The sequence below is a fragment of the Martes martes genome (assembly GCF_963455335.1).
Source record: "Martes martes genome assembly, chromosome: 11".
Taxonomy (NCBI): domain Eukaryota; kingdom Metazoa; phylum Chordata; class Mammalia; order Carnivora; family Mustelidae; genus Martes; species Martes martes.
In genome coordinates, this window is record NC_137899.1 from 71,160,762 (window position 1) to 71,185,741 (window position 24,980).

Here is a 24,980-nt window from a genome sequence, read left to right on the forward strand (position 1 = left end):
ATTTATGTATTTATTTATTTATGGAGTGTCTGCAACATGTCTTACCACAGCAATCTGAACGGGATGCTTGCCTTCAGGGAGCGTGCAGTTTGGCGGGAGAGATGAATGTTAATCTAAAAACCACATGGATCTATGCCTGTGCTGCAAACGAGGCGAAGTCTGAGGACCAAGTATTCCACGCAGAGGGAAGACCACCAGCAGGCCTTAAAGGCAAGAGACAACACAGGGTTGTCTGGACTGTAATGGGGAGTGGCGAGAAATGGGGATGGAAGATCAAAAAAAAGGTAAATAGATCTCATTCCCGCTCCATGGTAAGGGATGTGGAAATTTACCCTGAGGGCCATGTAAGGCAGTGAGGGGTTTTTAGGCAGTTGGGTGAGAGGACTAAATCTGTTTTACACTCATTTCCTGACTATCTTGCACAAAAAACTGCTTGGTGTGTACAGAGCATACTGTGGTATCAGCGTAGCAGAAGACAGAAATGAAATTTATACAACAGAATTAGTGAGACACAGGAGGAGGAACTCCAAGATCATGAAACATGAGTTAAGAACTCAAGAAAAGAAAGCATCAGACCATGACAGGGTCTCCTTATGTCAAAAGCAACAGAAGGGAACAGAGCCTCCTAGGAACACATTTCCTTCACTTGCGATTTAAAGTACAGTCAAATATTGTTTTAAAAACTTGCCACAAATTTCAAATGTGTAACAGCCTTGGTATGGGGTTTGAATTCAATTAAAGGGTGTTAATAATTATTATCACATTGAAATTCATAACCTTAAAGGTGACTATGTAAGCATATTATGCAAAACTAACCCCCAAGTGGTCTTCAGTCTTCAAGAGCTAGAGAACTATTTTTTTATAATACAATAAAGGCTATAAATTGGAAAATTGTACAGAAAAAGATGATTTATGAGGTATGCAGACATTATTAAGAGGATTGTTTCATTCAACAGAGATATATTGTTCCAGGCTCTGTGCTTAGGACACAAAGACATGGTCCCTACTCTCACAGAACACAGTCATCAAGGATCCAAGGAAAGAACATTCAGAAGGCAGTGCTGGGTGATATCAGGGAGGGTGGGAAAGAGTGGGGCTGGGGGCCACCGTATTCTGTGAATACTTTGTACAGAAAGTGACTCCTGAGCTGGATTGTATAGTATAAACTAAAACCAGGGAGGGATTAATAGGGGGTAAAATTAAGCAATTCAAGTGAGTGAGTAATGGTAGACTAGGCATTTCAGGGAGACACAAAAAAAAAATGATTCAGAGGAATTAAAAACTGTATAGTTGGTTAGGAATATGCAAGTAATTTTAAGTGGCTGTTGTGAAAGGGGTTTGGAGGAGGGTGAAGGGTAATGAGGATGGAAGGCAGACTGAGAACAGGGATGACTCGGGAGAGACCGGACCTTGTCCCACAGATAACGTGAAGTCCTGAGGTTTTTAAAGTTGGATTGTGACTTGATCAGATATGATTTTTCAAAGATGGGGGCCAGTATATGGGAGACAACGAAAGGCTGTCAAAGTGCCATACTTCACTTTCAGAACAGGTATAATCACATGCTTACAGCAGATTCCCAACATTCTATGTGAAAAGTCAAAATCAACAAAGAACAGGAGACTCACTGCTCTCCATGTACAAGAAATACCACGGATATGGACAAAACTTTAGCCCCCAGCAGAAGGTGGGTGTATAATAAAACATTACTGACTACAGAAGGAGGAAAAAAAAAACAACTCTAATCACTTCCTAGTCTTTGCTTTTGTTCATTTCTAAAATACTGCCATGCTCCACAGAAGGAGAGGACTACACAATGCAGAGTACGAGCCCTCGGGTACTTGCTCCTACACAGTTCTGTTGACATTGTGACTCAAACCACTCACACAGAGCCCCTGAGGACCCAGGAGAAGCATGCTGTTCTAAATGCCAGAAGCCACTCCAACAGTAACTGGAGACATCCTGATTCTTCAAGCAAGAACGGAGTTAAAACACCAATAACCTTAGTAGGTATGGGAACTCCGTACTTTTAAAATTTGTTTTCATTTAGAGAACCACTGTGACATGCTAGGCCAAATCTTTTTTGAATTGATATGAAGAAAGAAAAAAGCAGTGATGCTAGAGATAAACAACAAAAATATTAATCAAAATATTTCGGGGTGCCTGGGTTGCTCAGTCCATTAAGAGGCTGCCTTTAGCTCAGGTCATGATCTCAGGGTCCTGGGATCGAGCCCCACATTGGGCTCTCTGCTCAGCAGGGAGCCTGCTTCCCCCCTCTCTCTCTGCCTGCTGCTCTGCCTACTTGTGATCTCTCTCTCTGTCAAATAAATAAATAAAATCTTAAAAAAAAAGAATATTTCAATTATAATGTCAGTACCAAGGAAGATTTAAAATGCATATATCCCGTGATCCAAGTTTGACTTCCAGGAATTCCTTCTAAGGCAAGAAGGGCCCAAGTCCACAGAGACATGTGTGTCACAATGTTCCCTGCTATAACCTTCTCTTGGCAAATGTCAGAAAGATCCTGAGTGCCCAGCAAAATGGGACGGATTAAATTATTAGGATCTGTGTAGTGCGATTCAGAGCAATAAATGATACACTGAGCTCTACAATATTCATGACATATTATTGTGTGAAAAAATGCAACTAATATGAATAGTAGGATTCCATTAAAAATATGTGTGAATATATATATCTCAGAAAAAATACTATGTGAGGATAGAGCCTTATGTGTCAACAGTAGCTACGTCTCGAGATGAGAATACACGTGTGTGGAAGGGGGGGGACATATTTTATCACCTTTTTTTTTTTTTTAAGATTTACTTATTTATTTGACAGAGAGAGAAATAATAAGTAGGCAGATAGGCAGGCAGAGAGAGAGGGGGAAGCAGGCTCCCTGCTGAGCAGACAGCCTGATGTAGGGCTCGATCCCAGGACCCCGAGATCACGACCTGAGCCGAAGGCAGCGGCTTAACCCACTGAGCCAGCCAGGTGCCTTACTTTATCACTTTTAACCAGTAGGTAAGATGGGGGTTTTGGTGTCTAATCCCAGGATCAGTTACAATTTTCCATTAAATACCACTTTACTAAGCTGCACGTTTCCTTACATGCAGTTCCCTTATATATATTCCATTTCTAACCTAAAGGTAGATACAAAACCCCCAAATAACTCTCTTTCCATTAATTTGGCCTTTTATTCCCACTTCATGACTGGAACTGCCTTATTACTTTTTAAGGAGTTGACAAATGAAATTTTATGCAATTTGACGGCAAAGATCTTGGTTGAACAAACTTCATTAAAGTTTAAGAAAAAGCTGGGTTTAGCTGCCTGAGCAAAGAGCTCCGATGTTAACAGAATTCCAGGCCCTCTCAGTTACTTCCTTGCAGGGGTGGAAGGTGCTTGGGGCAGGTTAGCGGGGAGTAAAATGAGGCACGGCAGGAAAAGCGTTGAGCACTGCATGGCCCATGGCGGTGCAGGTAGGGGTGAGGGTGAGGAGGTATTCTTAGACTGCCATTGTTGTTTTTATACATCCCACTCATTTATAACCTAATGATTTAGATGCTCTTAATAACATTAAAGCATTAAGAGAGATTGTTTTATTAGTCTTGATATCCCTAACGTCTAGCCAAGGTGCTCAATAGATGTCTACTGAATCATGTAATTGACATTTGTAATGAAATCATAATGGTGCCTACCTCAGGGGGTTGAGGATTAAATGAGTTAGTATGAATCAGTATTTTAGAACAGTACTTTGCATGTATTGTTTCATAGAAGTGTGTGCTGTTAGAAGTCCTCAGTTTCTTTACTACCAGAGTAAAATCTCAAAGTATTCTAAAAATTCTGGTTTTATAATCCATTCAGCAGCAAAACCTGACTTGAATTATTTAGTTTTCATTTAAGCCCACTTAGAGTGAATATTTTTTAACTGCAGAAATATTTAGATGTTTAATTACAGTGGCTATCCCAAATCCTACTGGAGGTCCTATACCATATACAGTATGTACACATTATCTTCCTGAAATGTCAAAGCTTCTAATTTCTAAAATAATGTTATTAAGGACTTTGCATAAGGGACAGTGGACTGGTGTTACTCTTTTTTGAAAGACCCTGTAATGTAGCTTTCAGTAGCATAAACAGGGGTATTTGGCTTTGAAGAAAAAGGAGACTAAGAAAAATGGATCTGTTAAAAGGTGACCTCTGAACTTTTAAAATACAGATTAAAATCCAATGGCTAATTAGCCTTTAATAAAATAAGTGACCTTTAGCTTGCCTTCACCCCAGTTACTCCACTCCCATTCTTACACTGGGAAAGTGATCTTCCTTGTCAAGGCTACTTCCGCCCCCTCCTGCTGCCTTCTCAGGGAACCTTCCTACTTCGTGCACTTCTTCCTTGCACCTTCAGCTTCTCCTCTACCAGCTCTAATTGCTGCTATTTACACATGCTTAAGTCTCCTCCATCACAAATATTCCTATGATATCCAAAATTCTCCTTTAGTAGATGCCTTATCCTCCTTTTCTTGGAACATGGTATTAAGTTTACTGTGGCTTTTTCTCTTTTTATTCCTCAATTCATGACAGCTTGGCTTCTACCCTCACCAATGCACTGAAATTGCTCATCGAGTTCATCAACAATATTAAAGGACCCTTTTAGGATCTTACCACACCTCCTTGCAGCAGCAAGCAGTGTTCAACACTTCTTCCTCCTTGATGATTGGATTCTATTCAGATCCCTTCAATTACATACTCTACACTCTCCTTGAATGATCACATTTACTCCCAATGATGTCAATGACAATTTCCAAATCTACATCTGCAGTCCAGCTTTCTCTCCTAAACTTTAGACACTATGAGACATGACCATTTTGATGTCTCTCAGGTGACCAAACTCTAGCTGAAACCAGATTTATGTTTGCTCCCTAACCTGTACACCCACACCTCCTGGGTTCCCCTTGCAGTGAATGGCACCAACAACTGGCCAGTTGTTAAAGAGCCTGGGAGTCATCTTCAACTCTTATCTCTCCACCTCTTTTATAAATTCAACTTCCTGCCAATTCAACTTCCTGAATGTCCCTAGAATCTACTACAATCATGACCATCTCACTTTCAGGCCATAGTCATTTCTAGTACAGACTGCATCAGATCCTTTATATGATTCTGCCTCCCATTTGATCTTGGCTAATTCATTTTCAATAGTGCAACCAGCAGGTTTTTCTTAACTCAAATGGGACCACGGCTCTCCCTTCTTCCTTAAAACCATCTACAACTGCCAAATGTCCTTAAAATAAAGCCCACACACAGCCTTGTGTCTTACAACTCTCTTCTTCATACTTTATATTCTATCAAACATTCAACAAATTTTTTTTTATTAACATATAATGTATTATTAGCCCCAGGGGTACAGATCTGTGAATCAGATCTGTAAACCCAGGTTTACACACTTCATAGCACTTACCATAGCACATACCCTCCCCAGTGTCCATAACCCCACTCCCCTCTCCTTATTCCCCTCCCCCCGACCCCCCTCAGTTTTGTTTTGTGAGATTAAGAGTCTCTTATGGTTTCAACAAATGTTTCTTGAGTGCCTACAATGGTGGTGAGTATGTTCTGGGATCTGAGGATACAGCAGTGAACCAACCAAAGCTTCACACGCCAAGGAGCTTATAATCTAGTAGTTAGGGGTTGGGGATTCATACAAACAAATAAAACTAAAACATTCTGGGTTCAAATAACTGTTATAAAGGTGGCACAGAGAGTGCTTTGTCAGTTAGCACATCCTGGTATCATTTTAGCTGAGAGATCTAAATGTCCTAGACAAAGGTAAGTCCAGAACACTCCCACTCATCTCTTAGTTCTCAGCTGAGACCTCCCTTGGGGACTTTTCCTCCTGTCATGAGTTTGGGTTGGCAGCAATTCTCAGATGCTCTCAAGCACCATGTGCTTACCCTGGGAGTTTGCCACCTGGCGGGGGGGGGGTGGGGTCAATGCCTATTACCTGTCTGATTTCTCCCCCTATAGGGACTGGACAATTTGTACCTGGTTACATAACAAAACCAGTAGTTGCCTGAATTTCTCAATCGATATTGCTTAAAGAACAGATGAAGTAATTAAGAGCATTCAATAATTTTCCTGGCCCGAAGGCCCAGTTAATTTTGAAGTGGGAAATGGTGAAAAGGTGTGTGGCTGACTGAAATGAGGAAAGGCCACATAAAACACTTTATTCATGACTTCCATTTGCTTTATTATTATTAACGTGCATAATAAGGCATAAAACTCAATACCTAGATTAATTATGATTTTCAATGTATGCTCCTCTGCTATTGTTTTATTCCCAGGCTCTGTAAAAATAGGTAATAGCTTTTCCTATGGGAAATTTTGAAACATGAAGTCAAGACTTCTTACGTAAAACCTAATAATTCCTTACCTGTTTTACATATTCAACTTCTGAAGAAAGTTAATGACTGCACAATTATCTTCCTTTTTAACCACATGAATTTCTGTGCATAGAGTGGGTGCTTTCTAAGGCCTTTTATCTGTTTTTAATTCTAAACTCAAGATTGAAAATAAACATGAAAAACGTTTTTTTAGGCATGGGTTTATGCCAACTGACTTTCTGCTCGAGAGAGTACATCTGCCCAAACCTTTTCTTTCGTTCATGATTCAGCTTGCCAACTGCTCCAATGTAACTTTGAAAGATGCTTCTGAGGTCATGCAACATCTTCCAGATCAAAGATAAGTGATCTCTGTGCATGATCTGCATTAAAAAACATCTACAGGTCTTCCTCTGAGTTGCTATGAAGGCTTCCAGTCACGCAAATGTCGCAGTGTGACTGTTCCTCCTGTCCTATAATTCTCCCCCACCGCTATGTTAAGCATCCCTTCCATTACAATGGTGTATACCTATGAAGGTGTCTGGAAAACTCAAGAGATGGAAGAGAAATAAAAGTAAATAAGAACAGATGACAGGTCATTCTTCCCACTGAGGACAATCAACTTCTAAGGTTTTAGTGAACACCATGAAGGAAGCACTGGAGCTCCCTAAATCTCAGGAAAGATCGCATTTTTATAAACCAGGCATCAATATTTTCTATTTAATGTCAGCCTGTCACACTAGCACAGCATATTGATTGGATTGTAGCTGACAGAGAATATCAAACACAACCCTGCTTCTCCAGTCAGAACGTTGTAGCCACAAGTCCTCATTGTGGTTTTAGAGGGATGAAATCAGCTAATATATTTATATATTCACCCTTATCTTCTTTAAAGGCAATATTTCCAAGTCCACCTAACTAGAGTTAGCCTATTTGCTTTTGTCTCATTAAGTCTGTGATTCTGTTTTAGTTTATTGGATTTTGCTGACAGGTATTTCAAATCCTATGTCTTTGTATAAAATAAAAGTTAATTGCTTTGCTTGAGTAGTTGAAATCTTAATGAGCCAAGATAGATAGTCAGACATGTGGATGAACGGGAGAAAAAACAGCCTAGAATTTAACACAAACAGGTAAAACAACTGTCAGGGAACTATCTTAACAATAATGAATGAGAACAAAGAAAGCTACAAAGACGTAGGAAATTTTCTAAAAAGTCACTTACCCTTAATTCTTCCTTTGTATTGAAACTATCAAGAAGTTGTTGATAATGTCTGTCTGTCATTTGTCGTAATAAGGACAGGAGACAAGCAACAAACTCCCCCTAATTAAAAAAAAAAAGCATATTTTTTATTAAGAGTAAAAATGAAATGAATATCAATAACTTACTTTGAACCGCCCTCAAAGAGAACACTGAAAAAAAACCACTATGATTTAAGTCACTCTATGAAGTCTTTTAAATCTAAAGTAACCATAATATTATAGTCAAAATTTCTCCCAGTGATGAATACCATTTACTTGGTATATATGCATTTTCAAATTAGGAGGGGTTTTTTGTTTTTGTTTTGTTTTGACTTGGGTGGAAGCTTCTCACTAGGAAACTTCACACACTTAAAGGAGGTAGGTCATTTTACTGAGCATTTCTTATACCTTCATTCATTATGTCATTTAGCCTCATTTTCAGTGCTATGAGGTAGGGGGTATAATATTTATTTAAAGAAGATAAATTGTATGTTCAGTGGGCTAAAAAACTTGCTCAAAGTATTCCACTAAGAAGTGGAAGAGCTGAAGTTATCTATGTGTCTTTCTAACTCCAAAACTCTTCCTGTACCTCATGCTCCATTTCTGAATTCAAACAATCTCCTCCAACTCATCTGAGTGGTGGTCTACTAACTGGCAGGGTACAGAGAAAGCCATACATTACAATGTTGGTTTCAAACACCTTTTAAAAATAGCTTAACTGTCATCATTTTCTGCTTGGGTGCTATGTGACTGACTCCTAAAAAGTCCATTCTTAAAAATTAATGAAAAAATAGCATCCATAGATTTAAAGACCTATAAAATTGCTATCACTTGCATCTAACTTAAAATATTTGTGCTCTAATGCAATCTTCAGCACTCAGAAAAAAAAATTATCTACTTTAAATGAGAACAATAACATTTAAAACAGTATGAACACAACAGAAGCAGCAATCAGTGGTAACAGTAAATTTACAAAAATGTATTTTAATTGAGAATTGGTGGGGTTTTTTTGTTTGTTTGTTTTTTTACGTTTACGTGGAAAGTAGTTAAAGACTCATGTGTAAAATCAGGGACTGAAAGCTTTTAAAATTGGGATTTTCCAACAGAGGCAGCTAAGTCAGGAAAGTCAAAAGTATCCTTCCCAGATGCCAAAGGAGGCCTGGAGATACTACTTAATTACCAGGTCAGGGTAACCAAAGATGCACACTGACTTACTGCGGGAGGATAAACATTTGTAACACAAATATGACAAATAATTATTCCTGACCACTTGGTGGGGCAAGTATTTAAGAACTAACAAGTAAAGGCTAGCAGAAATCTATCTACTAAGCTCAACATAATACTTTGTTAATGAACAAAGAAACTCTTGGTACTTAACACAAAAGATGGAAAATATAAGGGCACAATGATTTATATTTTAGTGCATGTGTGTGAGGAAACAATCCAAGGCTAGGAAAATAACAAGCCAAAAGAAATGAGAGAATACCACCTGGTACTCACTCAAGACTGGCAATAGTATCCTTGTTTCACCAGCAAGACTGGAAAAACCTTGCCATATTAGGGCATCAGAATACTAAAAAAGACCTTTTCTCAGCAGCAAGGAAATATTATATCTGGAATAAATGCTGCTGTGATCCTACCTAAGAAAGTTCATAAGCAAGATATGAAAAAATTTAGTAGTTCCTAAGAAATTTAACCTCATTCCACAACAAAGTTCAAAGATATTTCTAGGTATTTAAAAAATCCATTCTCAACAGCATAAAATTCACAATGTCTGGCATTCAATGAAAAATTACCAGGAATACAAAGAAGCAGGAAAAAATAATGATGCAAATGAGGAGAAAAAAAATCCATAAAAACAGATCTAGAAATGACATAAATAATAGAATTAGCAGTAAAATACATTAAAATAGCTATTTTGGGGACACCTGGGTGGGTAAGTCCTTAAGTGTCTGCCTTTGGCTCAGGTCATGATCCCGGGGCCCTGGTATCGAGCCCCATATTGAGCTCCCTGCTCAGGGGGGAGCCTGCTTTTCCCTCTTCCACTCCCCCTACTTATGTTCCCTTTCTCACAGTATCTCTCTCTGCCAAATAAATAAATAAAAATCTTTTAAAAATAGCTATTATTACAGTAGTTTATATATTCAGGAAGCTATAGGAAAGTTTGAACATGTTAATTTCAGATATGAAAGAAAACAAAAAGATGCAAATTGAGATGAAGACTATGTGTGAGATGAAAATTTACTTAGTAAGACTAATGGCAGATTAGATAGACATCTGCAGAAGAAAAGATTACTGAACTTGAAGACAGCAGAAATTCTCCAAAATTTAAAAAAAAAAAAAAGGAAATAAAAGAAAAAGCATCAGTGAACTAAAGAACAACTTCAAGTAGCAGAATATATATGTAACTGGAGAACTCAAAGAGGAGGAGGGCATAGAAAAAGTAATTGAAAAAATAAGGGGAAAAATTTCAGATTCTCTGAAAACTATAAACTTATGTATTAAAAAATTTCAACAATTCTTAAGCACAAGAAACATGAAAGAAATACACTAAGGTACATTATAATAAAATAGCCAGAGATAAAGAGAAAATATTAACAATAGTCAGTGAAAAAAAGACGTATTACATACAGAGGAACAAAGGTAAGGATAAGATATTACTTATTACAAATAATACAAGCTAAAAGACCATGGAGCAACATCTTTAGAATACTGAAAGAACAAAACAACTATCCATCAAGACTGTTACCCAAAAAATCCCTCAAAAAGAAAGACAAAATAAAGATTTTTCAGACACTCCAAAGCTTAAACAGGATACCACTTCTATTCAACATTATACTGAAGTTTCTAGCCAGTGCAATAAATCAAGAAAAAATAATAAAGGAATATATACTGGAAAGGAATTAAAAAATCTCTTTATCCACAGTTAACATATCTGTGTGCACAAAAAATGCTATCAAATCTATAATGAGCTACTAGAACTACTTAACTGAATTAATCAATGTCTCAGAATATAAGATCAATGTACCAAAATCAATTTTACTTCTACATATGAGAAATGAGTCACTGGAAGCTGAAATTTAAAATAACATAATTTATAATACCACTGAAACATGTTAAGTACTTAGTGATATATAGGACAAAAGATCCACACACTGAAAATCATAAAACACTGATGAGAACAATTAAAGAAGACCTAAATAAATAGAACACTATGCTCATAAATTGGGAGATTTGATACTATTAAGGTGTCAATTTTTCTCTAATTAATATACAGATTCAGGGTAATCCCAATCAATATTACATCAGGTCTTTTGTGGCACAGAAAGTGACAAGCTGATTTAAAAATTCATATGGAAATGTTAAGGACTTGAAATTGCCAAAACACCGTTCAAAAAGAATAAAGTTGAAGGACTTATACTATGTGACTTCAAGACTTATTATAAAGTTCTGGTAGTCAGGATATTGTTCTTGGTGTCAAAACAGAAAAAATAGATAAATAGAACAGAATAGCCCAAACCAAAAACAACCCAAATGTCCACTAAAGGGTGAATGAATAAACAAATCATAGTATATCCATATAATGTAACACTAGTCAGCATTAAAAAAGAATGAATACTGCTACATAAAACAACAATGAAGAAACTCAAATAATTATACTGAGAGGAAAAAGTAGAAATGTCAACCCCCCCAAAAAAACCCTAACAGTAACTATGTACCATATGATTCCATTCATATAAAATTCTAGAAATGCAAATTTATCTGTAGTAACAGAAAGCAGAGCAGTGGTTGCCTGGGGATGAGGTAGTATGGGGGAGGGCAAGAGGAAGGAAAGAGAGGGAGGCGCAAGGAAATTTTTCAGAGTGATGTACATGTTCTTTATCTTGATTGTGATGATGGTTCACAGGTATACACATATATGCCAAAACTTAGCAGTTGTATACTTTAAATATATACAATTTTTGGAATGTCAACTACATCTTAATAAAGCTTAAAAAAGACATTAGGACAATATTATCGTTTATGGAATAGCACTATGTGTAAGTTACTGCATTTTTTTTTAAAGATTTTATTTATTTATTTTACAGAGAGAGAGGGAGAGATCACAAGTAGGCAGAGACACAGGCAGAGAGAGGGGGGGAAGCAGGCTCCCCGCTGAGCAGAAAGCCCGATGCAGGGCTCGATCCCAGGACTGTGGGACCATGACATGAGCTGAAAGCAGAGGTTTAACCCACTGAGCCACCCAGGAGCCCCTGCATTTTTTATTATATTATTAAATTCATTCTTTACTAGAGCCTTGTTGAGTAGATACTATTAACTTCATTTTACTGTAAGATCTGTTAAGGTTTCTAAGTTAGAAAATGGTGAAGCTGGGATGTGAACCCAGGTATCTCTGGTTCTTCTACCTACCTGCTCAGACTGATTTGATTTTATAAAGAAAATATACCTGAGTTTGAGGTTATATTTCAAATATAAATAGGCATATAAAAATCTATCAGTTGATAACCAATGTCTGACTTTTTAACCTCTCCAGTAAGTCTCAACTTAAAAATGCAAATCCACTTAGTAGAAACCCACTGAATCTCTCATTTCTTAGTTTTTCTACATTCTAGCTACACTATCTCTAATGTAGTGACTAGATTAATATTCTTAAAATGTTTAAATATTCTTCTTAATTAATTCTTAATTAATTAACAGTCTTAATTAATTAATTCTTAATTTCTTAATTAATTCTTAACTCTTAAAATGTTTAAAATATACCATCCTGTGAATAGTGACATCCCTTGAACTTGGAATAATGTATTAATTCAACAATTTTAGTAATAAGAAAAGTTACTCAAAAAACAATATACTTTCATTATGTATTTGCAGTCAGTGTACATTGTACACTTCCTTGAATCCAGGTTACTATCTATATTTGTCACATCTGGTGCAGACTACAAACAACTTATCCTAGTATCTAATCTTTGGCACATTTATGATGTGTTGTTAATCTGAATATCTACTCTGCAGTGTCATTTTATGTATTCACTTAATCTGTTTAGGAATTCAAAGCACATTTAACCTGTTAAGAAGCCTAGATGTCCACTGGCCATAGTAACATTTTTCTAGGTATATCTCTTAAGGCAAGGGAAACAAAAGCAAAAATAAATTACTGGTGGGGGGAGGGCACCTGGGTGGCTCAGTGGGTTAAAGCCTCTGTCTTTGGCTCAGGTCATGATCCCAGGGTCCTGGGATGGAGCCCCCGCATCAGGTTCTCTGCTCAGGGGGGAGCCTGCTTCCCCCTCCCTCTCTCTCTGCCTGCCTCTCTGCCTGCTTGTGATCTCTGTCTGTCAAATAAATAAATAAAATCTTTAAAAAAAATTAAAAAATAAATTATTGGGACTATATCAAAATAAAAAGGACTAGCAGAGTAAAGGAAACCATCAATAAAACAAAAAGACAACACACTGAATGGAAGAAAATATTTGCAAATGATATATCTGATAAGGCATTAATATCCAAAATACATAAATAATGCAACTCAACACACAAAAAAACCAAACAATGTGATTTAAAAATAGGCAGAGAACCTGAATAAACATTTTTCCAAAGAAGACATAAAGATGGCCAACAGGCACACAAAAAGATGCTCAATATCATTCATCCTTAGGAAATGCAAATCAAAACCACAATGAGGTATCACCTCACACTTGTTTGCATGGCTAAAATAAAAAAGACAAGAAACAACAAGTGTTGGGAGTGCATGTGAGAAAAAAAAGGAATCCTCACACACTGTTGGTGGGAATGTAAGTTGGTATAGCCACTGTGGAAAGCAGTATGGAATTCCTCAAAAAATTAAAAATCGAAATACCATATGACCCAATAATTCCAGTATTGGGTATTTACCCAAAGAAAACAAAAACACTAACTCGAGAGGATATATATACCGCTGTGTTTACTGAAGCATTATTTACAATTTACAACAGTCAAGACATGGAAGCAACCTGCACGTCTATCAGTTGACAAATGGATAAGGAAAATGTGGTACATGTACACAATGGAGTATTATGCAGCCATAAGAAAGGATGGGATTGTGGCATTTGAGACAACTTGGATGGACCTAGAGGGTATTATGCTAAGTGAAAAAAGTCAGACTGAGAAAGAGAAAGACCATGAGTCCACTCACAAATAGAATCTTTAAAAAAATGAATAAATACACAAAAAGCAGAATCACACCTATATACAGAGAAATGATGGTTGCCAGAGGGGAGGGGAGGGGAGGGGAGGGGAGTGAAAGGCCGGGAAAAATGGGTGAGAGATAACAGGTTTCTAGTCATGGTATGAGTAAACCACAGGAATAAAAGCAGAGGGTGAGGAATATAGCCAATGATACTTTAATAGTAATGTAAGAGTACAGATGGTAGGTATACTTGGGGTGAACATAGCATAAGGCATAAACTTGTCCAATCACTAAGTTGTATACCTCAAACTAATATAACATTGTGAGTCAACAATATTCCAAAAAAAGAGGCTTAGATGTCCAATATTTTACTAAAATATTTTTTGTCAATAACGTAATATTTGTTTGTTTTTGAAATATTTTAAGTATCCAGGGGTGACTGGGTGGCCTCAGTTGGTTGGGAGTCTTTTCAGCTCAGGTCATGACCTTAGGGTCCTGGGATGGAGCCCCACATCTGGCTCCCTTCTCATTGGGGAGTCTGCTTCTTCCTCTCCCTCTGCCCTTTTCCCGGCTTGTGCTTTCTCTCTTATAAATAAATACAATGTTAAAAAAATTTTTAAGAAAACCCAAGACTCAAACATTTGTTAAAAAGAATAAATGAAAACCTTTGTTGGCCAAGATCAGCTTTGTTTAAGTGTGGGAGTTATTTATGCATACACTGCCTTTAAAATATTATGTGTCTCAGTGGCTTGCATCCATTTTATGTATACATTGAGTATAGCAGGTATTTCTATCAACAACTGTGAATAATGAGAGTATTCACAGTACTCATACTGTTGTTCACACTGTAGGTGAATTCACAGTATTCACATACAAAAATGGCCCTCATGAAACCTTCTGTTCCACACATGCACTATTTTTTCTAGAAACTTCTTAAAAAATTCTGCATCCCTTTCCCTCCCCCGACCAGAAGCCCACAGTACACAGAAAGTTTAGATCAGTGTATCTTTCTTAGACATGGCCGATGTTGAGTTGAGTCACCTGCACCATAAATGGTGCCAAACCAAATTACGGGCAAAGAAAGACGCATTTATAAACTGCAAGGAATTCTGGAGTCCAATTAGTTGAGGGTGTGAGCAAATGGCCATACATGCTGCTGTATTAAATCTGCTTCCACATACAATTAGATTTTTGAAAGGAACAGATTACAATGGTGTTTTATTTTTTCTTTCTAGCAAGAGAGAGCATTTTAAAATTTAAAGAACAGTTGGTAAAGGAACAAAAAGTACAATCTCTTTAAATAGTAAAAATAAGGCTACTGTTATCTAGAATTACGATGCAGCAGAAGTCAGTCCTCCTGTTAGTGTTATGGGGAGGCAGGGTGACAGCCATGAGACTTGCAAGAGAACTGGAACACTCCGCCATGACATGCTGTGGGAACTGCTTTCACCCACAGGACTTCCACTTATTACGGGCACTTTTTCTGCAATGACTGAGAAGTGTTCAATGTAGGACTACCACGTAAAGACCTTATTCAAAGAGCCTGTTCTCCATGAGAAAATGGTAAAGAAATTAAGTCTTCAGTGCCCACAGAGGACTGACTCTGTGAATGACCAGTGCATGTTCCTCACCACAGAATTAGTTATAACAGTATAATTACTCAGCAATCAAAATAGCACTAGTGTGACCTGCTGCTACCACAATAATGACTAAAGTAAACTGATATTATTTAAACCCTTACACATGTGATGAAATCCTCACACTAACTTTGAGAGAGGTCCAATTATTTTGGGGTTTTTTTTGTTTTTGTTTTTTTTTTTTAAAGATTTTATTTATTTACTTGAGAGAGAGAGAGAGCACAGAGAGAGAGAGAGGAAGAGGGAGAGGGAGAAGCAGACTCCCCACTGAGCAGACAGCCCAATGCAGAGCCGGATCCTAGGACCCTGGGCTCAGGACTTAAGCTGAAGGCAGATGCTCAATGTCTGAGCCACCCAGGTGCCCCTCTTTTGTTTTAAAGACAAAGGAAGAGAAGCTTAGAGGTATTTGTAAATTGCCCAAGAGCTGGTCGATAATAAAGTCACAAAAGAGGATTCAAAGCAGATCAGCTTGAGTCCCCTGAAAAAAATGTCTTACAGAATAAAACCAAAGGAGCCAAATAATCCAAGTGGATGTTTCCCAGCAAATTTCAAAGCACATACCTTGAGATAGTTTGATTTTTTGCAAAACCGGGGAGGGTACAACATGGCTATGCTGGGATGTGATTTTCCTAAAATTCAGAACAATGGATGAACATCCTGCCTGCCCTACCCCCAGTGTCATCTGCAAACCTGATTTCACTGCCTTCAAGTCTCTTAATTTGCATTGATTAATATACTGTGAAGACCTAAAGGCCAGGCATACCCCAGAGAGATTTGTCATTGACAACTGCCTCTGGATACAAAGCAGTCTGAAAATGTGTTTTAGCTTCCAACCTCAGGCAGTCCTTATCCACAGCCAACATTTGCTCTGAAGTTTGCTAGGCTAGTACCATTGTAAGACTATGTTAGAGCTCCATTGCCAGGAAGCCATTAAAATGTCATCATCAAAATCATAACGAAGGAGAACTTTCTTCTGCTTTGGGGAAGATGGAGTAGATACACTTTTACCTATTCCTCCTGCTAAGCACTGCTTTACAAACCTCACTAATAGATACAGAACAAACAGAAGAGGAGTCTGAAGGTAGAGAAAAGGAAGCAGTCTGGCCAGGGTGACTGGGAGCAGAGGAAGGACATAGTATCACATTCTCTGGGTTTTCTTTCTGCTTTGGGTATCTCACACCAGGAGCTGAAGAAGCTGGCCAATTACACCAACAATTACACACAACAAAAGTCGACTCTCTTTGGCCAAAGGATCAGGTAAAGGGCAGTTAAGCAAGGCAAGAGTTTTACTGCTCTACTCCAGGTGAAGACCACAAAAAACTTTGGCCTCACCCACACCAAATGGGGAGCTTAGACTTCCAAGCTCACAAAGCCATGTAGGGGTGCCCTAATATCTTCGCTAGAGGAAGCCAAATCAGGAGCCAGTGCTTTCATGCCCAATGGTCAGTGTTAGTGAAGACAATATGGGGAACACGAAATTCCACCTCTGGCCATCATGAGTTAGCACCCTTCCCCTTCTCCTGCCAAGTGGTATCACATAAAGCCAGCTAAAACAGAAGGCTTAAGTAAGATTCACAGTCTTATAAAAATGTCCAGACTTTAATTAAAAATCACTTGTCATACCAAGGACCAGGAAGAGCTTAAATTGAATGAAAAAAGACAATTAATACATGTCAACATTGAGATAATAGAATGTTAGATTATCTGGCACAGCTTATGCAAAAATTAACTCAAAATAGTTTGTAGACTTAAATGTAAAATATAAAACTGTAAAACTTTTAGAAAAAAAACTTAGGAGATAAACTTTAGGATATAGGGCTAGACCAAAGAATTCTTAGACTTGACATCAAAAACATGATCTATACAATGAAAAACTGATAAAGTGGTCTTCATCAATAATAAAAACTTTTGCAAAAGACCTTGTTAAGATGATGGGGAAACAAGCTATAGAGTGGGAGAAAATATTTATAACCACATACTCCATAAAGGACTAGTATCTACAATATATAAAGAACAATGAAAATTCAATGGTAAAAAGCAATTTGGGTAGAAAATGGGAAAAAGACATGAAGAGACATTCTACCAAAGAGGATATATTGGTGACAAACAAGTGTATGAAAGTATATGTTCGGCATCACTGGTCATTAGGAAAATGCCAACTGAAATCACAATAAGATATTACTTCCTACGTAACGGAATACACCACCCCCCCCAACAACAACAACAAAAAAACCAACAACCCCAAATGCTGAAGAGGGCAGTGAGAAATTGGATCACTCATATACTGTGTACATGAAAATGTAAAGTTATAAAGCCACTATGGAATACGGTTCAGCAGTTTCTTAAAAAATTACAAATATGGGGTACCTGGGTGGCTCAGTTGGTTGAGTGCTCAGGTCATAATCCTGGAGTCCAGGGGTTGAGTCCCACACTGGGATCCCTGCTTGGCGGAGAGTCTGCTTCTCCCTCTGACCCTCCCCACTCTCATGCTCTCTCTCTCTCTCTCTCTCTCTAAGTAAATGAAATATTAAACAAACAAACAAACAAAAAAAAAACTAAACTAAACATGCAGGGACTCCTGGGTGGCTCAGTCAGTTAAGTGTCTGCCTTCAGCTCAGGTCATGATCTCAGGGTCCTGGGAGAGAGCATCATGTGGGGCTCCCTGCTCAGTGGAGAGCCTGCTTCTCCCTCTGCCCCTTTCCCCGCTTGAGTGTGCTGTACTCTCTCTTTCTCTCAAATAAATAAAATCTTTTAAAAAAAACTAAACTAAACTAAACTAAACATGCAATTACCATACAATCCAACAACCACACTCCTAGGAATTTATCCTAGAGAAATGAAGACTTATGCTTACATAAAAACTGGCACAGAAACATTTATAGCAGCTTTGTTCATAATAGCCAAAATCTGGAAACAACCCAGGTGGCCTTCAATGGGTGATGGTTAAACACACTGTAGTACATCCAAAACATAGGAACTACTGAGCAATAAAAAGAATAAGATGTATAAACATATAAATATATAAAACAACTTGGATGAATCTCCAGGGAATTATTCTGAGTTAAAGAAAAAAAGCTTATTACAAAAGGTTATTTACTATATGATTTCATTTCTGTAACATGCTTGAAAAGAGAAAATTATAAAAACAGAGAACAGATTTGGGATTGTCAGGGTTAAGGAGGAGGTGGAGATGGGAAGTGGTTTTGACTGTAAACACAACACGGGGGATCCTTGGGGACATGGAAATATTCTGTGTCTGGTCTTACTAATGTCAGTATCCTAGTCGTGATACTGTCTGATAGTTCTGTAAGATTTTTACCATTGTGGAAACTGGGTAAAAGCTGTGTAATGTTTCTTACAACTCTGTAATAATTCTTACAAGTGCATGTGACTCTACAATTATCACAAAATAACAAGTTTAATTAAAAAAAAATGAAAAAACAAAATAAAAAAAAAATTCAACATAAAAAACCCCCAAACCTTCAAATCCATAATGAACCCCAGGAGTATAAAGCAGCAACAATATGTTTTGAGCATTTACTTTGGACCAAGTATTGTGCTAAAAACATGAAGCTGACCCCATGATGCAGGTACCACTTTCCACGTGAAATGCAGAACTCAAATGCTTGGCTTATCTTTTCTTTAAATGAGGCAGTAGAGCTATTACATATATTAGGAAGTTTTCATACTATCTTTAACTTAGTTGGTCAAAAGAAAGAGTTTAACTTTATTTCCCAAACTCAGAGCTTGGTTTCCTCAGGTGAATCTCAGCTCTGAAAGCAGAGAAAATAAAATTCAACACAACATGGCCATCCTGAAACAGTCAAGAGAACTTGGTAGGAGAGTCACGGCAGACTTCGTGTTTTTTTTAAGTAGAAATAAAAATTATTTTCATCAGGGGCTAAGCAAACACTCTTAAGACAAAGGTTCTACTGTGGATGGTTTATATTAAGAATGGCAAAAGTCGACATTTTTGTAAATATATGAAAACTATAGCATCTACTGCCATTTCTGATATTTGGAAGAATATTCTTAATCAGATCTAAAAAAAAATAAAAACAAAAAACCATTCTTGGTGAACTGAATGTGAGTTTTAAATAGAATCCATCCATTCAATCATCAATCCGTCTCTCTCTATAGAAACACACACATAAAAATACATACACATACATCAACTATCCGATACATTATTTCTTAATTTTTTTATAAATCACGTTATATTACACTCATAAAATAGTGGAGCTTGAAGGTTACTTAGAAATTACCCTGTCAAACTTTCTCATTTCATACCTAAGGAAACCAAGGCATCTCCAAATTAAAATCCTTACTATTCACAGTGAGAAATCCAGAATTAGAACTCAGGACACCTGACTCCTGTTTCTCTATTTCATTATTCTCCTCTCCTCAAGCAATTTGATGGATAAAAAGAGAATGAAAAGTACCAAGAGGACTGGGGACACAGAATCATGGGCTAATTTGAATTGAGAAAAGTGAGAGCTAATAACAAATTTGGCTTTCCGAAATTAAACATATCTTTATCCAAGATCTTTTAACAAACAGTGTTTCTTATCTTCATTCCCTGGCAAAATGCAAGTTAACTTTGTGTATCTTTGAAATACACAAGGGTCACTCTCCCAGGGCCAGATTTCCCAGATTCCTATAGCAACCCACCCTCAAAGTGACCGAAGCTTTTACAAGCACAACTATGCTCTGTTCGGTGCCATTTGCTTTATGCTCTTACAGTGACATCCTGGAACTGGAGCCTCATGGCGGAGCCGGATGGCTGAGGTCGACTGGTGATCTCCAGTATGGTTCTCAGCAGGATGTCCAGCAGGCTGGCCACTATCACATCTATTTCTTCCAACACCGATTTCTCCTGAAGGGAAAAATATAAGGAGCTCAGGAAATGGTGGCTTCATATAAGTATTAATCTCTCTAATGGAAAAGAAGGAAAAAAGCCCACATTTCCAAACACAGAATCAAAAAGTCAGAGGACTAGCAAACTTGACAGAACTGGACCTCACCTACGTCACCTACGTCAATGACCTTCTTTTACAGAAAAGGCACAGAGAAGTTCACAGCTTACCCAAGAGTCGGCTGTGCAGTAGCTACCGGCTGTGCAGTAGCTACGGGACACACAAATGAAAAGGTGGGGTGACGTCCTGGAAAGCAAACCAGATGCAATAAACCAGCTACGCATGGACACAGCGTGTTATGGGGCCCAGGCAGTTTGCCTCTCTGAGTCAGATTACTGACAGAAAGCCCCTTCTGGTTCCCAAAGTCCTTAACTGTCTCAATTTCAGATTGTGCTTACACATCCTCTTCTCATCACTTGAATTGCAAAGGTCATTTTCCAAAACTCTTTTAAGTGCAAATGACTATTCCTGTAAAAATGATTTTTAAAAAACTCTCCAAGTAAGATGAGCAAATAGCATTCAGTGTAGATGAGCACCATGAGCTCCAGACTGGATCTAAGATGAGTGGCCATGGTGGGCACTGCTTCCCTAAAGCAAAATTAATACTTGTATCCAAGCCCCCAGGACTTGAGAGAGAAACCCAAATTACTCAGCACTGACTGGATGTTTTAGTATAGCTGGATTCTTATTACACCTGCACAAGACAAAACTCTGTGTCCAAAGGCTCCCTACCAAGACTGCCTCTCCAAAAAAAGAACCAGCCAAACAAACAAAAACTTTCACAAAGTGGGAGTCTGAAACAGCTCTTTGGCCAGGGTTTCATGATAAACTTTCTTACACTTGCAAGAAAACTACCAAGGTTTCTCCTGCAGAGCAGAGTTTCTGTTCTGAATTCCTTATCAGGTAAGTCTAAGGTGACTGCAATTTCCAAGCTGAAAGAGACAGGAGAAATTTTTAAAAAGTCTTTTCCGCTACTGTTGATAGTTGTTTTCAGTCTTCTGCAGTGAATCACCTCACTCAGCAGAATTATACAGGAAAGTTTTAAAGCAAAACTAACATTTTCCCCGTCATCACTCTTCTCCCCAGTCCCAGCTCAACTTTGGGGCCTAGGATCTTGGGGATGTGTAAAAAATCAGTCCTCCCTCCCCGGGCAGATCTCTCTTACTACATTTTTAAACACAGCTTCTGCCCTTTTCCTCTCAAGTACCAACTCTGTTTCCACAGGCCTGGGGCCCTTTCTCCGTTCCTTCCACTGGGGTTTCATGCCAGCTCAATACTGAGCGCTTCAGAAGGCGATCATAAGTACGAGGAACAAACAAACATGGGGGAACGGTAGCAGAGTAGTTGCAGGGAGGGAGAGACACGGGACTCCCAGCACTGCTCTGGACAAGCTGTCAAAGACGAGTATATGTCAATTCACAGCTGCAAACTGACAGAGCTAGAACAGGACATCCTTTACATGTGAATTTCACATCGGCCCCATGAGCCATGGACAGGAATACTCCAAGACTTGTCCCCAATTCTAAGGAAGTCTGTGATTTTTCTCTATTTGCCCTGCATTCTATAATGTAATAGCACTGCAGCAAGCATCAGGTACGTGCACAGGAATTCCCAAATCCACAACACTTTAGTGATTACTGTTGGGGCTGAGTAATAACTACAGTGCAAGATACGCTCGGTCTCCCGGGGCTTTCCTCTGTTTCCACAGTTTCTGCAGGGCAGGCCCCAAGGGCCATGCCAAGCTCCCGGACCACCACCATGCAGCCTTCCACAGACTGGGTCCAAAAAGATTTCACTTCACAGGCAGTAATTTATTCTTGCCACAGAGAATTCATCATATCAAGATTAAAGATACATGTGGGAGGCTTTGAGATTTCTAATTTTTCTCACTGGGTATTCAGTTCTTTCTCGAAATACAAGTTTAGGAAGCCCAGGTTATTTGGGGTTATAGCAATCTTACAAGATGAAAAAAAATTATTTCAGAAGAAAAGTAAAACGTCCAACCCAGCTGGAAATAAAAGTGAGAGTCTCAGAGGGTTACGCTTAGTGAGGTTTCTCTGAGGACTTGGAGCATTTTTATTTCCAAAAGTCATTTGATGGGAACTACATACTCTGACCTGTATTTACTTACTGAGCTATTTTTCTTGATGAGACAAAATACGTTGCTAAGGATACGTGCGCACATGATCAGGTCCTTCTGCTCTTGCAGGTGCATGTGGAGATGATGTAACACGACGGGCAAGAGAATGTACCTGGAATCTGGAGAGAGAAGAAACGTTAGCGTCGCATCTGGGCAGTCCCACGCTGACCTTGCTCAAATTCTTATCTACTCTTTAATCTAACTGTAATTGTTAAAGGATTAACACAGACAGTTAAAGGGTACATGATGGATACTGAAAAACAGTGGTTCCTTTCCCAAATCCATGATTCCTGCATTCAAGAGGCCTTTGATTCTTGTGCTGAAATAGGTTATTTTTTGAATTATTTGTTTTACCTCCCAATATCTACATGGCATGCTTATCTGGCCATTTACTGATTTTTTCATTGAGATTGACCATCTACTGACTTCTTAACTATAGTAGATTTACCCTCATTTCTTCTTCCCAGTCTCAAAAAAAAAAAAAAAAAATCCTATCACAATTTCTGGCTAAATCAACATTTTGCATTTGCTACCATTATAATTTCCAATGCTTTGCACATGACCCCGTTTTTGTTTTGCTTTGGTTTATCTCTCTTTGAAAGTTTTCAGGAAGTTATCCCTGATAATTCAAAATTTTTTAATTGTTTGCCTTGCCTTGGCCCTTGAAATCTGTAAACTCATGTCCTTCAGCTCTGGGAACTTGGCTTGAAATACTTGTAGGATTATTTCCTTCTCTCTAGTTTTTCTGTCCTCTGTCTGGAATTCTGACTACATTTATATCATGAATGTCTTAAACCATCTTCTTGAGCATTTTTTCATCCTTTTGTCCAAATTCCTTATCTTCTAACTCTTCAACTTTCTTATTCCTGCTCTCATTTATTTAATCTCCAAGAGTTCTTTCTTATTTCCAAGGCTGGTGTCACAGGTGTGTGCTCACACAGGGGCCTGTGCTCAGAACAGCCCCACACCTGGTTTCATGCTCTGTGCTCCCAGCATGAAATTCCTAATAATTTTCAAATAAGAGGTGTTGTATTTTCATTATGCAGCCACTCCTGTTTATTTCTCTGAGTGATATCCTTTTATAGCATGTTTCATGGATTTTCTCTCTCTGAGTTAGTCAGAGACAATTCTGTTATTTATTTATTTATTTATTTATCTCCTCGAATGATCGTTTTCTTTCAAGTTCTTTTTTCTATTTCTTCATTTTCGTCTCTGTTTTCACATTAAAGGTATTTCTACAAGTATCTGGTGATTGTTGGTTGTCTGTCTTTATAAGCAAGGCACCAAAATGCTAACTGGGGGGCAAAACCACAACTGTGTGCCTGTTGGCAAGCTGTGTACTGGGGAAGCTTCACAGCAGCATGGGAAGGCATCCAGATGTTTCATCAGGGAACGCTCAAATTTCAAAATCCGGTATGTCTTTTCTTGGGCTGGTCAGTTTCTCTACAGAGGAATCTGATAATCTCCTCTATGGGGGAGCACAAAACCATCATCTCTTAGTCATTTGAAATCAAGAAAGAAAGGGGCAGTAGGGGTCTCTCTGTTTAACAGCGAGGCCCCATTTATGGTGTGGTGATTCAGTCTCAAATCTAGCAGTGCCTGATCTCTTGAATCTAGGCATACCTCGTCCACTTTCTTCAGAGAGTGAACTTAACCATTTTTGGCTGAATTAGAGAAGGGGACAGGGGGAGGGTGCTAACTCTTCTAAGGATTTTTCTTATCCAATTTTCGTATTTATAGCACCCTTACTCTTCAGATCCCTAGTACTTTGTTTATTTTTCATATTTTTAAAAAAACTTATTTATCTTTTTTAGTAATCTCTGCATCCAAAGTGGGGCTTGAACTCACCACCCTAAGATCAAGAGTCACATGCCCTTCCAACAGAGGCAGCCAGGTGCCCCTGGAGAACTGATATCTTTCATTCCTGATTCTTTCTGAAGTCGCCCTGAGCTGTCTGCAGTTTGGTCGAGTAAACTAGTTTGTTCCTTGACTCTACTCCAACTCCACACACCTGTGTGGGTCAGCCTTCTCTTGTCTGCTGTCAGCTACCACTCAACTTGGTAAAAAAATGTTGATATTTATGTGTTATCTCCTCTCCCATGCTCCCAAATTTGTGAGACTACACATTTTAAAAAAAAAATTCCTTTACCAACCATAGATTCAAAAATGCTTTTTACAACTTTAGCCAATCAATTCTAGCAACATGTAAAATACGTAGTACTTCACGACCAGACAGGCTTATCTTAAAAGCAAGGTTTGTTGAACATCTGAAAATCGTACTTGCACATACTCTCATCAGGGGAGAAAGATAAGCAGCCGATTCTTGTTATTCATGCAAGGTAAGTTCTAAGAAGTCACTGGGAACAATGAAACAGCAAATAATGTATCATAGATAGAATACATAAACCACATAGATAAAAAGTATTATATCTTAAAAACAACTCATCCAGTCGTATTCTATTTTCTTTATGTTACAAAAGAGTTTAAAAAGGTTCAGAAGCCTTAAGTGATTTGCCTG

At 38.2% G+C, this 24,980-nt stretch overlaps 1 protein-coding gene across 1 annotated transcript in view; it reads right to left on the bottom strand.

Moving 5' to 3' along the window:
* The window catches only part of DOCK4 (dedicator of cytokinesis 4), a 422,803-nt gene that overhangs the window by 87,187 nt on the left and 310,636 nt on the right, over positions 1-24,980 (bottom strand). Inside the window, exons 24-26 of the mRNA XM_080818711.1 lie at positions 22,454-22,581; positions 20,148-20,282; positions 7,590-7,688 (exon numbers count right to left, since the gene is read on the bottom strand). Of these exons, the coding sequence (XP_080674837.1) occupies positions 7,590-7,688; positions 20,148-20,282; positions 22,454-22,581 (362 nt within the window). The remainder of the gene's footprint in view (positions 1-7,589; positions 7,689-20,147; positions 20,283-22,453; positions 22,582-24,980) is intronic.